The 18,038-nt window shown below is 42.5% G+C and overlaps 2 protein-coding genes across 2 annotated transcripts; one reads left to right on the top strand and one right to left on the bottom strand.

The window, feature by feature from the left end:
- The first annotated feature begins 172 nt into the window (after nucleotides 1–172).
- On the top strand, nucleotides 173–17,675 carry nol6 (nucleolar protein 6 (RNA-associated)). The gene is made up of 26 exons (XM_049579250.1): nucleotides 173–308; nucleotides 614–823; nucleotides 974–1,090; nucleotides 1,223–1,402; nucleotides 1,541–1,709; nucleotides 2,189–2,323; nucleotides 2,504–2,667; nucleotides 2,779–2,899; nucleotides 3,032–3,090; nucleotides 3,186–3,287; nucleotides 3,386–3,501; nucleotides 3,854–4,031; nucleotides 4,272–4,394; nucleotides 4,631–4,779; nucleotides 7,927–8,002; nucleotides 8,392–8,532; nucleotides 8,742–8,859; nucleotides 9,205–9,359; nucleotides 10,332–10,495; nucleotides 10,749–10,901; nucleotides 11,040–11,137; nucleotides 11,317–11,441; nucleotides 14,550–14,639; nucleotides 14,758–14,958; nucleotides 17,049–17,150; nucleotides 17,315–17,675. Exons 1-26 carry the CDS (start codon nucleotides 270–272, stop codon nucleotides 17,462–17,464), a joined length of 3,435 nt encoding a protein of 1,144 aa, XP_049435207.1. The 5' UTR covers nucleotides 173–269; the 3' UTR covers nucleotides 17,465–17,675.
- Nucleotides 4,787–7,915, bottom strand: LOC125890557 (E3 SUMO-protein ligase ZBED1-like). Its single transcript, XM_049579251.1, has 2 exons — nucleotides 6,186–7,915; nucleotides 4,787–6,071 (listed from the first exon to the last, which is right to left on the bottom strand). Exons 1-2 carry the CDS (start codon nucleotides 7,683–7,685, stop codon nucleotides 5,523–5,525), a joined length of 2,049 nt encoding a protein of 682 aa, XP_049435208.1. The 5' UTR covers nucleotides 7,686–7,915; the 3' UTR covers nucleotides 4,787–5,522.
- Nucleotides 17,676–18,038: the final 363 nt, after the last annotated feature.

The raw sequence follows: 18,038 nt of genomic DNA, 5'->3' as shown, positions 1-18,038 counted from the left end.
CAGCGTCACTGATGCCTCAGTAGCTCTCGAGCACCAATCACACTGGAGCCTGCTCATGCAACCTATCTTGCTGCCTGTGCGTATGACGCCGAAAGCCAGAAAGCCAATCACCATCCACCGCCGCGGCTTCTACACCAATCAGAAGAATATTTTCCTTCGTAGCATGGTTGACTGACCCTTTGCACATGTGAAAGCGCAATGAAGGGAAAGAAGTGTTGATTGAATCTTTTAAAAATATCGGAATTTATCATATTCAGAGGAAACCAGACATGAAGAAGAAGCAAGCAGTTACCAAGGAACCAGCAGAGGTAAGTCTGGTAATATTTATCGTGAGTTTGGCTGCTTGGTGGCTAACTACCGCTCAGTGAACCCACGGGACAGTTTACTCTGTGGTTGCATGCTTGCCTACAGTTTGGCAACTACGTAAACATGGAGTATGTAATTAATAGAAACTGAATGTACAACAGGCATAGCTGAGACAATGTAGACAAACACCGGAATTAACATTTAAATAACACATTGCTCTTTCATTGTGATTCCTACGTAGTAATGAAGTAAACGTTGAATCAAATCGAGCTGCTGAGCATTGCTGCAACTACATGTTATTTTACAGATGGTTCCCTCAGAGAGCAATGAGGAGGAGGAAAATGAGGCTCCCGTTAAGGCTAAAAGGAGCAAACCAGAGGAGGCAGCAGGGGAGGAGGTGGTCTATCACCCGGTGAAGCTGTCCAGAAGTGACCTGTACAGACCTCCCACAGCTGAGGAGCTGAACCAACTGAAAGAGGCAGAAAGCCTGTTTCACTGCAGCCTGCTCAAAATGCAGGTGAGACCTCTGACTTACATGGACATGAACAGAGACATGAAAAGGAGATGGGGTTATGTCTGAAGTCAAGCCTGTTGTCACATGTAAACAATAAACACACAACCCTTCACACACTCCTAATAAATGTCGGTGATCTGTCACCAATAACAGATGGAGGAGCTGCTGAAAGAGGTCGCCCTGAGTGAGCGTAGGAAACAGCAAATCGATGCTTTCATTCAGACAGTCACCAAGCTGCTCCAGACTGTACCAGAGTCACCAGAGGTTGAGGTTTGTAGTGCTTTAACTGGAAGAACAGCTTCATGATTGGGTGTAGAGGCTCTATTCCATTTATTTGGCTCTACACAAATTCACACATGAAAATCTGTGAGCATATTCTACTCAATCCCTCTCTGTGTTCAGGTAAGTGACCTATCATGGCTGTCTGGTGAAGTCAAAGTCCCTTTCCTCCTGGTGCCCAAAACAACAAAGGGCAAGTTCCACATGGCACCTCCTGCCTCTGTCGATCTGATTGGCAGCTACCCCCTCGGCACCTGCACCAAACCGCGCATCATGGTGGACCTGGCTGTCACAATCCCGGCTGTAAGACATCTCCCTCTGTTTTATTTCAATGCACCACTTGAAGCATTGAGATCAGTGTGTTGTAGTCCTGAACTTAATGCAACATGATGATACAGTCATTAGATTATAAAAGACACCTGTTTATCCCTCTGTTATTAGAGCATCCTCCACCCGAAGGATGTCGTGAACCAGAGGTATCCGAGGAAAAGGGCTCTTTACCTGGCAGGCCTGGCTCAGCATCTCGCATCCTCCTCTGACATTGGAAGCATGCGTTATTCTTGTCTCCATGGCAACCGACTCCGACCTGTTCTGCTGCTGACTCGTCCAGGTACTTTTACAGGAATAATTCATCCCCCAAATGACCATTTGTGTGTCAGTTAGTCACCCCATGTTATGCTGAATTTGTAAGGAAATATTTGTTATTCTTGCGTGCCTCCGTTGAATGAAGAATCCAAAAACTGAGAACATTTTGGATAAATTGAAGTCATAGGGGTGTTTTGATATACCTTTGCTGTTGTTATAAATGCAGACTTATATAACTTCATTTCATTCAGAATTTTCTCAGTTTTTGAATACTTTGTTCACCGAAGAGATGCAAGAAATCAAAGTTTTCTTCACAAATGTAACATAGGATGAGTAATTGATATACAAATGGTCATTTGGAGAGTGAAAATTTCCTTTAATTTACATTATATTGCACAGAACACTGTTAATGTTGAAGAGTGTTGTATTTCATTTTCTTTGCATATCTTTCATAGTATTTTGTTTTTGGTTATGATCATGATGTATTGTGCCCTGTCTTCTCAGGTAAAGACTCTTCCAGCTTAACTCTACGTGTTCATGCCTGTCCACCTCCTGGATTCTTCAAGCCCAGCCGTTTCCACCCTCAAAGGAATAATGTCCGGACAGAATGGTACACCGGATTACAGACCTCCCTATCTGGTAAGATTCAACGTTAAGTTATGCAGCTAGCTCTGCAAATGTTATTCATCACAATTATCTCATCACCTGTAAACAAACAATGATCATATGTATAATCAGGACTATATTGTTTTTCAGCAACAGTTAAATTGAATTATTGCTTTAATCAAGACCAATTTATTTCTTGTTTGTCTGTTGCAGAGAGCAGTGAACCTCCCACTCCACATTACAACAGCTCTGTTCTGGGGGATTTACTGCCCAGGGCTCACCTCCAGTTTCTCTCTGCTGTCAGCTCCCAGTGTTCAGCTTTTGCTGATGGGGTGGCTTTGCTCAAAGTCTGGCTACGTCAAAGAGAGCTCGACCAGGTAGGAGGCTTGCGATCGCTGTCTTAGTTATTGTACTTCCTTCTTTATTAGTCTTCTGACTCCATTTATCTCACCCCTCACCTTTGTATTTGCTCTCTTAATGTCTTATAGGGCACTGGTTGTTTTAATGGCTTCCTGGCTTCAATGCTGTTGGCGTACCTGCTGACCACTCACAGAATCAGTAACTCCATGACGGCCTATCAGCTGCTTCGAAACACCCTGAACTTCCTGGGTGAGCAAATTTAAAACCCACCAAACCAGTTTTTATAAATACAAGTAATATACATAATATGATAGACAGTAGGAGTGATTATCCCTGTTTTGAATATGTTGCAACTTACCCACCTCTCGTCCGAACCCTCAGCATCTACAGACCTGACAGTGGATGGAATTAGCCTGGCCAGAGATCCTGACTTCACAGCTGTAAGTGGTCTCTGTGCATGTAGCTTATTCACACTCTTGTTTACCTCCTGAATTAATAATCATTGCCCCCTTTCTATTTATTTATGTCCCTGCAGCCATCTCTTCCAGAGTTCCACAACGCTTTCCAGGTCGTATTCGTCGACCCTTCAGGACATCTCAACATGTGTGCTGACATGACCACTTGTACCTACAAACAGGTAAATACTGGGAAAACAAAATGTGATCTCAAGCTAGATTTGTTTTACACTGGTGACAATAAGCAACAGGTTGTGACTGTTTTCAAATTGATTTTCAGCTGCAGCACGAGGCATCTGTGTCGATGCAGTTCTGGGACAATCCTACAGTGGATGGGTTCCACAGTCTCCTCATGACCCCCAAACCCATGATACGGACAAGCGACCATGTATTCCAGTACGGCTCTATTTATCAGCTAATGCACCAAAACAAAATTATATCCAGTCTCTCTATGATGTACTACATAACAGCTTAGTTTTTACCTCTCCTCTGCAGCACATATCATTTTCCACTGTCAATGTGTTAACTTGTTCTTTACAGGTTCTGGCTTAAGATAGTTTAGACACCATCTCGTACACAGTCATTGTCAGGGTCATAAATGTCAGGTAATAAATAGGGTACTGAAAAAAAAAACCTACTGCTAGCCTGACATCACAAGTGTTTCCCATTTTACAGCAGAACTCTTTCACATTGTCTTCCCATTCTCATCCTGCTGACTTCAGTTTTGTGCTTTCCATCCCCCACCCAGGTTATGTGAGCTGGTGAAGCTTCAGTCCAGCTGTAAGAAACTGGATCTCCTCAGTGAGCTGATGGACCACAGTGGAAATTATGTCCAAACGGCACTCCCTTTTATTCTGACCCTGCTTCAGCAAGGACTGGGCCAAAGGATTCACCTCCTAACTCACTCCCTCCCTCCTGACCTTGAGGTGAGAAAGATTTAGTTTGATGTGGCGTATTCAGCTGGCAGACGGTCCATACCTACTTTTCAATGCTTAACAAAACCCTGGTTGAATCAGCGCGTCTGCCGTAACAGTACGTGGTCTTGAGTCAACACAGTTTAAAGTGTATTAGAGGAGTGAGATAAAAAAAACACTCCTGTAAATATGATTTACAGTTTTAGATCTTTGAAATTGCTGAACTGTCTTCTCATGCTTCTTTCATTACAGTGGTCTGTGGAGAGTGAGGCCCCAAAACACAAAGCCCAACCTCCTCTCTCCTTCGGTTTGCTCTTACAGCCAGAGCTGGCAGCCTCTGTCTTGGAAAGAGGCCCACCTGCAGACAGCCCCAAGGTAACCTCACCTGTCTCTCCTTTCTGTGCATGTGTTTGTAGTGTTATATTAACAGCTATGGTGAGCATTTGCACCTTTTTAAAAGGCTTTTCTGGTTGCATGCAAAAAAGACTAACCTGTCTAGAACTTGAGCTTGTTTTTATTAAACTATTTTGTAGACTTGTTTCTTTATCCTTCATGTGTTACCATGCTTGCATTATGATTCATTATTAACAACAGCGGTGTTCTTTTGCCAGGCAGCTGAGTTTCGGCAGCTGTGGGGTTCTCGCTCCGAGCTGCGTCGCTTCCAGGATGGTGCCATCACTGAGGCTGTGCTGTGGGACGGAAAGAGCATGTGCGAGAAACGGATGGTCCCCAAACAGATCATTGCACACCTGCTACAGCTGTATGTATTTTATATTTGTGTAGCACATTAAGAAACACGACAGACACCACAATAATACTAGTTAATAATACAGTTAGTTTGGTCAGTGAGTTTCTAGCTGTATTGATAATACAGTTATTCAGTATGCTACCATGCTAACAAAGGAACAAACCAGTGATAGTTCTTCACTGTTTTTAGTTTAACCCTTCTATGTAGACTGTCGTACAGAAATCTATTATGAATGTGTTTGTAACGACCATGCACAAAACATATTACCTGTGTAATGGCAAAGGTTATACTGTAAGCAGCCTTTAGTAGATCCATGGTTATGCCTCATGTTTGATGTAGAATGCCAAGGATTTGTAGTGTCCTTGCGCTAACACAGATATTACTGACATCATTTAAACATTGGCTCACTATCCACTACTAAAAGCCAGGTCAGGTGTCAGCAGACAATTCAAGTGAGGTAATAAGACAAATCACTGTGTTTTGATGTTGGGAACTACAGCAATAGTTAAGGTATAGTTAGGTATTTGACTGCCGCTCAGTTCACAGTGACTCTTGAGGGGGGAAAAAGTTTTGTTGATTAAAAAAAAATAAGTAGTTTGTAGCATTATTTGCACCAGCATATACAACATATTAACATTCTTTCTTGTAACAGCCATACCTACTTGTATCCACTGCCTCTTGCCCCCCATTGCCCTACAGTAAGCTTATAATTGGTGTAGGTCAGTGTACTCTTCCATCATGTAGGGTCATGCAAGTTATGTATTTCTGTTGACAAAGATCATCATGTCAGTATGCTCTGCGCTCAGTCTTGTACGCCTCATTGCAAACGTTTGTCCAGCCTCTGACAATAAAGACGGCAGCGATACTCCAGGTACACACAAATAGTGTCTCGCCAGAGTGGCCAGTTTGGGGAATCTCGGTCCATTTACCCTCCACCAGTCAAGGGGGTTTATGTCCAGTGAAGGAGCAATGTCTCTCAAGTAGTAATCTACCTGAGCCTCCGAGTCCGTGGCGTAGGAGGAGCTGTAGTTGTCTCCCAGGAGCAACATCATGGTGTTCTTGGTGTCGCTTCTCAGTTGTGAGGGCATAGCCACCTGGCTAATGTCAGGCGTGACCAGGATCTCCTGCTGTTCATCCTTTGTGCCCACAGTAGTAGTTATCACATCTAATTTTGAAACCAGTTCATGCAGTTTAACCTTTGCGGCTAGTCTCCCCGTCGGCGTCAGGAAGCTGAGATGTTTGTGACGAGGGTCCAGCATAGAGGCTATCAGAGCGGGTTTGGAGGCTAGGTCGTTAGAGTCCACCTGTGAACGGTAGAATGAAATAGAATACAGATTGTTTATTTTAATCAGCACTTCTACTAAAATCATGTCCAAATGCATGCCAGTTAACAGACAAATTGATTACTTTATGCCTACCTCCATGTGATTTCTAAGTGACTTCTGAACTTTCAGCTTAAACTCAGAGACTTGTTCCACATCATTTTCTTTTGGCACAAGGTGGGTCTGAATGAGGCTGAATGTGATTGGGTAGATGTTTGAAATGGACACTTCTGTTTCAGCAGATATGACTGTGGTTGCCCATTTCAGAGTTGCCAGCACAGGTGTGAAATTCTCAATTATTTGCCAGCAATCATCTTCAATCTCAAGGATCTGGGCTTCCTGTCTGTTGGTAATTGTGCGATCAGAGAGCACAGCTTTAATCGCCCACCGCTGCTCCAGTAACCGTTCAAACATATCGCAGATTGTGTCCCATCTAGCTTTGCTCGACTGGATAAGCTTGTGCTGTGGCAGGCACATCTGAACTTGCTTCTGCTCCAAGGCCTCGCTTGCCAGCAAGTTTTGATTGAAGTGTTTGACTAGTTTTCCTGCAGCAACAATGATGCGGACTAGATCCTCACTCAGCCCATCGCTGACTGCTAGCTGCAGTGTTGTGGCAAAGCAAGTTGCATAGTCCCAGGTGACACGGGCACACGCATTGGCTGACAAGATGTCCTGTATGTTGTTATGAACACATGCAGTCACTTTGCCAGCGATACCCCAGGACTGCACGGTGTTAAGAAGCTTCTCTGTGATGCTGTCTGTAGTGGTGTGGCTGTCTGATGATAGCTTGTGTGTCTGCAACACAGCTGACCTCCCCTGCCAGTCCTCTGTTATGAACGAACAGAAAACTGTAATGTACCTCTGAAATGGGAGGGCTGTCCAGAAGTCAGCAGTGAGAGCCACTTTCTCCACTCTGCCCAGCTGCACCACAAGCTCCTCCACCTTCTCATGGAAATGACCTTCAATGAGGCGCGTGATATCACCAACAGATGGCATTTTATAGTTATGCACAGTGTGTGTAAGTAGCTCGCGAAAGCCATCACCACTAACCACGCTGATGGGAAGCATGTCCTTCTCTATCATTCTGGAGATGAGCTCAGTCACCTCTGCATGTGTTGCCAGTGACACGCCATCATTAGGCATAGTGTCTGGGTGCTTGTTTTTGATGTGGTACATCATGCTCGTGGTGCTGCTCCTGTACTTCAGTTTGGTGTCGCACATCGTGCAGTGCACCTCGTCGTCCACTTTGATGAAAATGTCCCACACAGAGCTCCGCTTCAGGCGCTTCCTCTCTCCATAGTCACGCTCATGAGGGTTGGCAGTCATGTTTACGTTGGGTGGCATGATAGCAACCTGCATGCCGTCCGAATTAGCGCTGCTCTCCTCCTCCATGCACTGAACGGTACAAATCACCGGTTTCTCGTCCTCGTCTATGGGTGCCGTGGACGGATGGTGCCTGCTCATGTGGTTCATCATGGAGCTGGTGGCTCCGCCGCAGTACTTCAACGTAGCGTCACATTTCATGCAGCGGACGAAGTTCCCCACTTGTTCAAAGCAGTCCCACACAGAGCTCCGTCTCCTCCCCGTACGCTTCATTATTTTCCGTGCAGTTGGCTAATGTCTGAAAATGTTTTAAACGTTAGCTAGCTAGCTAATGTTAGCAGTTAGCACTGACTGCCACCACCAAAAAAGGGTCTTTTGGGTAATAAAAAGCCAGTTTGTGACCAGTTTCACTTTTGCATTTGTCCTGACAGAAAATGAAAGTTAGGCGAGTGTGGGTATGAGTTTGTTGAAACGTCGTTTTTAAAAAGAAAATAATATATTTATTATCCACCAGGCATGCAGATATCCCCGAATCCTGTGTGCGTTATGTGGGGGCGATGGTGGATGACGTCATCAAAACGGGAAGTGAGGTAAAAGGCAAATCGGTTGATTTTTAAATCCGAAAATTGATTAGCTGTATTAACAAAAAACAATAGAATATTATTTTATGTGTTGTATGGTGAATGTTGTATTGTTGTTGTTGTTGCACTTTATTTGTTTATTAATAAGTATTTTTCTTTTACTTAATGCTGTTTTGTGTGTGTGTTCCTGTTGGAATGTACGTTAAACTAATAGTGCAATTAATTTATATTATGTTGCTCATTTACTAGATTCTTGTTATTTTATAATGCTTGTTGTTTAATCAAAAGAAAATGGTGCACACTCCCAGAAGTGGGTGTTAGTGTTGCTGTTTTATCACAAAATAAATGCAGTCTAAAACTATGTATGTATGCCATGTGTTTGACATTGTGCTCTTCAGGAGACCAGTACTGGAGAGGAGGAGAGTTTACTGGTGGTTCAGTCCTATGATGACCTCAGTAGAAAACTGTGGAGGCTGGAAGGTCTGCCTCTGTCCATCACAGCAGTGCAAGGAGCGCACCCTGCACTCAGATACACACAGGTAAAGCTGGTTGTTCTTGACAACAATTTGCTCCAATAAATGCAGTGTCATAGTAGTAAAATATAAGTAATTTTGCATTATTTTAAACACTACAGCAAATGCAACTCAAGTTCAGTGAGCTTCTGCGAAGTTATTGATGGCTGAGGTTATTGCAAACTGTAAATTTGACTTTATGATAGTCCTCCTAACATTTAATCTGTGCCTTGCAGGTCTTCCCCCCTCTGCCACTGAAGCTGGACTATTCCTTCTTTGACAGAGAAAAGACGTCCAGATCATTGGTACCTAAGGAGGGCAAACCCTGCCCTGCTTATATCACCCCTATCACAGGTTAGTGTTTCATCCACCAGCAACTACTTAAAAGTTTTTATACAAGTATACAGGGTATACCCACTTCCTCCTCAGTAACCTATCCATCTATCTCGTAGCACACCCACCTCATGAAGTACAAACGCCCTACTGATCTAGACTTAAGTCATTCCTGCACCATCTGCCATAGAAAATGTTTGTGACTGGAACATACCTTCTTTGACTTCTGTAATGTACCTAGTTATTTCAGAATTGCTAAACAGAGTTACAACCTGTGTATTCAAAGCAGGGAAATTACAGCCACATAACCGCAGGCATTTAGCAATATTAACTCATATACCAATGTATTGGTAACTGCTCTCTCAGTGATCTGTCACATGGAGGGAAGTGGAAAGTGGCCTCACGACCGCCTCGCCATCCGCCACCTCCGAACTGCCTTCCACATCCACCTCGGAGAGTTACTCAAGAAGCACCATAATTACACGTGCAGGCCGTGCCCTGCACACCTAGATGTCTGGAAGGTATATTTTTAAGTTTGTGTACAGGTCCCACACTTGTCTGTGGACTCAACTGTGGTTTCTCTAGACTCTAATTATAAGTTTGTGGTGTGTTGAGGCATATTGTTGGTACCAGTGTCAGAAATTAGCAAGGGCCACGGGCCATTTGGCCCGCAATTTATCCAAGAATGCCCCCAAAAGCCATGTTCCGGGGGCCAAAATTGCCCCCAGGTTTTCGAAACAACTATATGTATTTATATTTTTAACAGTATTACAATCTGACATTAAAGTATAATTTTATTTTCATTAAATTAATTTACTATCACATCTACAACTCATTTTCCAGACATAATCAACGAGATTGCACTGATTACATGAGAGTAATCTGTCAGAGAAGGGGAGGGGGCTTTGCTGTACCATAAGTATAAATTAACCATTTCTTGGGTGATCTGTGTCTACACAATGACAAATGAATAAAAAATTAAGGTAGAATGAATGTTAAATTTTAAATGAACTTACTTCCAGGATTGCATCTAAGGAATTTATAGTAATTTGGCCTTTTTAACAGTAAAAGTAACTGTAATGTGGTGAAACATTAGTACTGCTATCAATAGATTAATGGTTAAATCATCACATTTAAACTGGTTGAATTATAGGAAATCTGAGTGATATTTTGCAACCATAACTTTATGTAACCCATTATTTGTTTCATTTATAGTGGTTTCTACTGAAGAGTGAAGACACTATCTTAGTTGGTTTTGCTTTTCATGTGCTTATTGTTAGAACATAATTACAATTTTTTGATGGCCCCCAAACATTTTGAAAATGCCCCCATTTTTTAGACCGTGGGGGCCAAAATTGCCCCCAAAATATTTTGTTAATTTCATACCCTGGTTGGTACAGTGTTTTTTTGTTTTTTTTGTTTGTTTTTTTAAATCGCAGTTCACAGTATTTTGTTTATTCATGCTGTTTATTTCCATTTGTCTGTGGATCCAGGATGGCTTGCTGTTCCGCATCCAGGTGGCGTACCACCGTGAGCCTCAGGTGCTGAGGGAGAGTGTGAATGAAGAGGGGCTGCTGGTTGTAAGGGACAACGAGGAGGCTCAGGCTCTGGAGATGGCCACCATTCACAAGCCACTTCTTACCAGCACATTGCACGGGTAAGATTAAAACTGTAACACAAAGTAGTGTGAGAAAGCAGGGTTGTAGGGCTCCTGCTGTTTCCCTCAGTTTTTCAACCCTATGTTATTTTTGATTATATACTTTAACTTTCTTCAACCTTTGTCCTACTTTTCTTCCTTTCTGTCGCCACATTTTTGCCTCTTTCCTGTTTCTTCATTATTTTACTTGCCCTGTATGCACCATTTCCTCACTTTTTTCTCCATGTCATACGTGTCATCCTGTTGTTGGTAGGCTCCAGCAGCAGCACCCATGTTTTGGGGCAGTGTGTCGCCTGGCCAAACGCTGGCTGGGGGCGCAGCTCTTCAGTGGAGACATCATAGAGGACACAGCAGACCTGCTTGTGGCGTCGCTTTTCCTGCAGCCTGCACCCTTTACTCCTCCCGGGTAACTATGGCTCATACTTTTTAATAATCAGTCCACCATATCAGTCCACCATATCAGTCTCAATTGTGGACAACTTTTTTTTTTTAACTTCCCTTTGTTCATTCAATAGGTCATGTGAATGATTTCTGTTTTCCTCAGCTCTCCTCAGGTCGGCTTCCTTCGTTTCCTTCATCTGCTTTCTTCCTTTGACTGGAGGAACAACCCGCTGGTAGTCAACCTCAACAACCAGCTCACAGGCAAGCACACACACACACACACACACACACACACACCCCTTTCCCCCTCTATGTCACACAAACAAATTCGCCCCTGACCTCATTCTATATTCACACCGGACATACTTTAAGATCCTTCTCGTATTCGTTGCTGTTTCAACACCAAGTGTGATTGTTTTTCACCACTCTGTCACGTGCAGCCGTCGAATACACAGAGATCAAGAATGACTTCATGGCCTCCAGAGAGTCTCTGCCCGTCATGTTTATAGCTACGCCTAAGGACAAAAAACAATCTATGTGGACCAAGCGAGCTCCTAGTGTACAGGTCAGTGGACACACAAACACAAGCACAAAACTCACACAACAACATGTTTAATAGATCACCACTCAATACTGAATTAAAAAAAATTAAATATTACAATTAGACAGTAGCAGGAAAAAAATAAGCAATTGAATACTTGAGAACTATGACATCAAATACATCAGAAACTTATAAATTATTTTTAGTGTTTGTTTGGTAAACAATCACAAACAACGGTGAAAAAAAGAGTTGCACGTTCTCGGCAGAAAGCAGTCACATAGTTTCCCGATCCTGGAGCCTTTCCTTAGTGCACACTGGTCTCCTGGATCACACTGAAAAGACAAGACACCAAATTGAAGTAAGACGGAAAGATGATGAACATATTAAGCCAAACAGAATGATTTCAGGAATTTCAAATGGATGTTCAAATGTCGTTGCATTACGCACCACAGGTAGATAGCCATGCCTTTTTCTTAGAGCTGGAAATTCATTGTTCTGAAGTCTTTCTAAAACTCCATGTAAATTATTGATCTGGGGATGCATAAATATTATGTCTTACTTTAATAAACAATAGAAAACCACAATATCAAATAAGAAACAACATCATGAAGAATTTCCACCAGCACTATTTATGCTTTGGGAGACCATCAGGTGTAGCTCACCAGTTGCTTTTCATTGCCGTCCTCAGTCGTAGTGAAATAGGTTAAATATTTAGCTTTGTATTCCTCTGTTTGGACTTGACTGTAGCTGTAAAGGAGTCCAGCAGCACACAGCAGTGTACAGAAAAGGTAAGCACACCAGCTTCCCATGGTGCGTAGCTGACCCAGATAAGTTTCCTGTGTTATCCCACCTCACTCCTCCTCCAAACCCAGCATTAAAACTGAGCCTTTTTCCCAGCATCCTCCTTTATACCAGTGGCAGAGAACAGGAACTTTGTGCTCTGTGACGTCCTGACACAGACGTCATTCGGCCTCATTCAACACTATTCTCCTTAGTTTTTTTTTTGTTGTTGTTAAGTTTGTTCTTGAAAATTTCCCAAGAAAAGTTTGTCAGATTCATGACGTGTCCTCAAACCACAGAATTGTTCACAGTTGTGTGCATATAATGAAGACTCCCCTTGACCTTGTAAATTGAAAGTGCCTGCCAGTTGATCCTAATTAGCATTTAGGTAAACGCCCTGCAAATCCCCATAAAAGGGCGTGAGACTGCAGGGCCGTGTGCACACACAGATATTTAAAAGAAAAGTTAAGAGATTAAGTTAAGAATGCCCAAACAAAAGTCTAAAGAGGGTGGAGCACTGGACTCCAAACATAAAAAACACTTCGATAGTTTATGAGCGAGGTACTTCTGCAGGAGGTGAACTCCAAATGAGCTGTCATATTTAATAACGTCAGTAGTGGATATAAAAAAAACGATGCATGAGATGCTATTACTCGTTAAGCAGATGCTGTATTGTGAGAAGGGCACATAACTGATTCATTTAAAAAAAAAAAAAAAAAGGCTCAATCTTAAATCTGTGGCCACAAAAATACCACCAAACGCAGAGGAGAGACACTGACCACGGGAGGGGGACAGGCTTGCCCTCATCATGCATTTCCTTCCCAAGGCACCATCTGTAACATCTTGGAGCAGCTGTAAATGTGGCATTGTGCGAGTAGACCCAGGGAGCAGACATAGGCCTATTTTGGGCCTATAAATAGAGTGATCGATCTCTAATTATTGGATGGCATGGTTCCCAATCAACATAATTGATTTGTATGGGAGTGTTTATTTTAGAATGACATTTGTTCTATTTTTATTAATTGTAAAATAATGAAATGATTGTTAAAAATAGTATAAATGGTTAAAAAAAAAAAGAAGGAATTTAAATGTTGTAATATTACACAACTGTAGAACTGAAGAAAACACACTTACCAATTATTTTGCACAAACATGTCAGCACTCAAATGTGTGTAGATTCAGTTCTTTCCTGAGAACAAATCCCAAATAGGAAAACACTGGTGAATGTCAGAATCTTTGTTCAAAGTACTTAACTGGGTTGAAAGAAAAAAAAATTCTGGAGAAAAGAAAAAAAACTGAAAAGTTTTATCAAAACAAATAGCTGAGGTGAGTAAGTGAGTATGGTTCAGTGTGTTGTTTGTAGTTGTCTCAGTACCTCTGAATGACCACTAGAGGGCAGATAGTGATGAATGAATCCTTGAGTTTCCCTCAGAATACACACGATGCTTTCCGTCAACAAAATACCTACATGACCTCAGAAATGTTAATAAGCTTTGCACATGTCGTGATTTACACGAATGAAAGTGCGTTAAACATTGCCCTGGTGAATGAACAGGGGTTGTAATCTGGATCAGCTGCCTAATTGTAGTCAAAAACAAAACAACTATGTAGTAGAAGTACAAGTTGTATATAAGAAAAGAGTATCCATCATTAATGTAGGTTAAATGCTGAAGTAAGATTTAAGGAGAACCTTAGTTCATCCCCATCGTTGTTTTTATTCACATTTTACACAGCATTTCAGCTTTTTTGGAGCTGAACTTGAAACTGTTGTCGGAAGAAAGTCACTTTGATTATTTGAGTATCTTTAACAAAAGCCTAAGTGGATAAAAGACAACATATTAGCACATAATAGAACAATAATGATAATTTGGTGGAATTTCATGAAGTACATTTATGGGACACCTTCATGCAGTGATTTCACATTCTTAAAATAACAAAGAAGCAAGGTTCCTCCACTAACGTTCAGTTATCATAGTCATAGTTACCGAGGCATGTCCTCATATTACCTGTGTTTTGTTACAGCTAAGTATGTAAGTGAGTCTTTGCACTAATGCGCAAAACATATGGGTGTGCTTTGATCAGCAGGTTGAAACAAACACATTAGGCGGCTCCTTTTAACACAACAATTGCTGGATATCACTGAAGATAATGCTGGTCATTTTATTGCATTTTCATGTCTGCAATTCTTGGAGATATTTTAAGAGTTCTGAGAAACTGGGAAATGGACATTCCAGTGCTAATCGACAGCTGTGCCACCACAATGGTGGCCTATATACCATATGACATGCTCTGGAATGTCCGAAGCGTCCCACTTTAACCATCAAATGTTCTGTTTTGGTTGTGTGTCTTCAGATGCTGCAGCGCGTGGTGACAGTGGCTGCAGAGAGTCTTAAGTTACTGGAAAATCAGCTGATGGACAGCAGCCAGATACAAGATGTCAGGGTTAGTGAAAAATGCTTGGAAGCTCTCATTTACTGTTGCCTTAATCAGTGGTCCACTATCTGAATGAATTATGAGTTAATATTTCAGCCTTGTGATTCATTCGTCTGTGTTTGTGCAGGTGGTCATGCGCCCTCCTCTGGATGCCTACGATGTGTTGATTCACCTGAGCCCCAAGCAGGTTCCCCTGCTCACTCAGGCAGTGGACCCTCCCACTGTCACCTTCAATAGGGGCGTCATGGCCGGCAGTTTGGCCCAGTCTGGAGGGGCCCTCCCTGTCGTTGACTTCAACCCTGTAACCCTCTACTTGGCAGAGCTCAGAGTGAGTCTTGTCTGTCAGGTTGAAAGGAAGGTGTGGTCAGATTACTAGTGCCTTGCTGACACAGGATGCGAGAAAAGCTGGGAAGCAGGATTTGCGCATGCAAGTTGCAGCTCGGCCATTCAAGCCCAAAGTATATTCCCTGTGACGTCCAGCAGCTTGCTGGCAATAAAAAATAATTACTAAGTAGAGAAATACCCAGTGAAACTAGGAGCAGGTAGATTCCTTAGAAACATAGCTGACATTTCTCTGAACTTTTCTACTTCAGCAGTTATCAACCATGCTCTTCACCCTTGCTACACACTCTTGTGCACAGCTGTCAACATAGAGGTGGCTGGGCCAGCGGCTAGCAGCTAACTATGCTAACAGCGTGAACAGTGCTGACAGAGCTGACAGTGTTAATGTGGGGGGAACAGGAGGGTAGGTGTTACGTTTCTGTGCTGAAGCCATTCCACCACCATGGGTCAGGGCAGCGTTATCAGTGGTAACCACCATATAACTGCAGTGCAGAGTGGCGGCAATTAGTTAGACAGAGCAGTACCCACACAGGGAGTCACATGCACTAACATGCACGTGTAGCTGAAGTATCTACCAAAACAAAGAACTACAGCTGCCCCCAAATAGTCAACCAAACGTTAGTCGACCAGAAAGGTCATTAGTCGGCAAGATTTCATTGGACACTTAGTCGCAGAAAAAAACACACACCTGAAACTGTATTAGTAGCTGCACCTTGTCAAAATAAATTAAAACCTATATCACTGGACCATGTGGGAATTTAATTTGAAAGGACAGATACAGGAAGTGGCCACAGTCAGCAGTCAGACAGGAGTCAGGTTACAAACCAATCACAGCTGACAGATATCTTTCCCTTCTTCTGTAAATATTCAGTCTGATAAATACAGAAAAGTTGATCATGTTAGTGCAGGGCTACCCAGAGCTTTACATCTGTCCCACGGACGATAGGCCTACACACTTATAAACAGCGCCTACTGCCATGCTCTTGAAAGCTGGCACAGAAAAGACACAAGAGTAGTGCCCAGCACCCAACATTGGTTTTCCAGGCAGTTAAAGATGCAGTATGTGTATGTGTAAGGCTCCTGTTTTCCAAGGCTGGTACCTGCGGTTATGCCACAGGCTAGTGAAATCCAAAGTGTGGGATCATTTTGAGAAGGTGAAGGACGAACCCAAGCTGATATGTAAACTCATCTTCATTGGTCGACTACCAACACGACATATCATCTGAAACATGGAAGTAGCTACATGCCCATTAGCCACTTAGCACAGTCATTACTGCTTTGCCGACAGCGTCATTAACAGGCGGCTCGCTCAGTGTGTGACGTGCACTTGTAGATAAAATATAGGCCTATATTACTGGAGGTTCATTAGTACGGTTTTGTATTTCTCTGTAATGTAGCACAGTGTTAACAATGTTACTGATACTATTCTTTCTCACACCTTCAACTCAACCATTGTGTTGCCCTGCCCAAAATATATAATTTAATAATTAAATCAATATTTTAAAGATGTAAGCAACTAGTCGACTTATGGCCCTATATGATGACTATTGGTCGACTAGGAAAATTCTTAGTCGGGGGCAGCTTTACAAAGAACAGAGAAGCTCAGATTACATTACAAACAGAGGGAGTGTGACTTTTTTCTCTGAACAGGGTGCTATATCTCCACCATATCTTTCCATAGCAAATAGTGGTTTGTTGCTATATCAGTGCTCTGAATGTCATTTACAGTTCCCAGCCAGGGTTGTTATTAAGCAATCTGAAATACAGGCCCTCTCTCTGTGTCTTTCTTTCTGACTCCTTTCCGGGTCTTTTCCCATCAATGCGATGAAAGGTTGTGGGTTAAACTATGCAGTCAGTACGTGTCCTGTGATGTGCACAGTACAAACAAGTCTACACCTGGGCATTATTTAAGTAATGAGTCAAAGCAGTCAAACAAAGGGCTAATTATTAGACCAGGCGTATCAAAGAGGAGTTGTGAAATATAACCGCTTGTGGAGGACAATACTCGAACAGAATTGATTCTGTCCTCCAGTGTCCTGAACCTCTATTGCATTACCTAACTGAATTTATTTCCAGGAGGCTTTTGGAGACCTGGCCCTCTTCTTCTGTGACCCTCATGGTGGAACAGTGATCGCAGTTTTATGGAAGCCGAAGGCCTTCGTACCACTGCCCTTTAAGGTAAGGTCTAAGCCTTGTCCTCAGTCTAAATTAATATAGGAGCTGGTCTTTTTTGACTACGAACAGCTTGCTTTGTTGTATCATATCTCCTTCACCTTCATCGTCCTCTTTTCACTCGCACGTCAACATTCACCATTCTGAACTGATGTTTTCCTTCATTGCAGACGTCGCAGATTTCTGCTCGGAGCGTGCAGGTGACTGGGGAGGAAGCAAATACCATTCCTAACGTCGAAGCTATACTGGAGGACTTCCGCATCATGGGCAAGGGCTTGATCAAATCAGTGGAAGCCAGGAGTGAAAAATGGTCATTGTAGACACAGCATTTTTACCAGGTGCATTATAATGTAAAACATTTTATCTTGTTTGTGTCTGAGCTATCAAAACAGAACAATGGACACATGAATGCATTTTGGACGTCTTGTTAACAATATTATCTGTTAATAATGTTGCTGTTAAAGATCAGCCACGTTTGTTTTGGTGAAGCTGTATCATGTCTAATAAATGCATATCTGCTCTTTTGATTTATATTGACTCCTCTGCCTGCCTGCCTATTAGCTTATCCATGAGTGGGTGACATTATGAGAAGGAAGATTAATGGTGTAAGTCATTTTCAAACAAAATTTAGCTTCTCAAATGCAGAGATTTGCTGCTTTTCTATGGGAGTTAAGTGAATAGATTTATGTCTGGACTGTTGGTTGGACAAAACAAGCAATGTACATGCATCAGCTTGAAGGAGCTGTCTGTGTCATTCAGACCATATCTATGATTCAGAGTCTGGTGTGGGATAGTCTGCACATGGTTCTCAACATGGAGGTGGCTGAGCTGGTATCTAGCAGCTAGTGGTGCTAACTCAATAAACAACACTAACAAAGGCAACAGTGCTGGCAC

The sequence above is a fragment of the Epinephelus fuscoguttatus genome, linkage group LG6 (genome assembly GCF_011397635.1).
Source record: "Epinephelus fuscoguttatus linkage group LG6, E.fuscoguttatus.final_Chr_v1".
In the NCBI taxonomy this organism is placed as follows: Eukaryota; Metazoa; Chordata; class Actinopteri; order Perciformes; family Serranidae; genus Epinephelus; species Epinephelus fuscoguttatus.
This window is presented reverse-complemented; position numbering and strand designations above follow the sequence as displayed.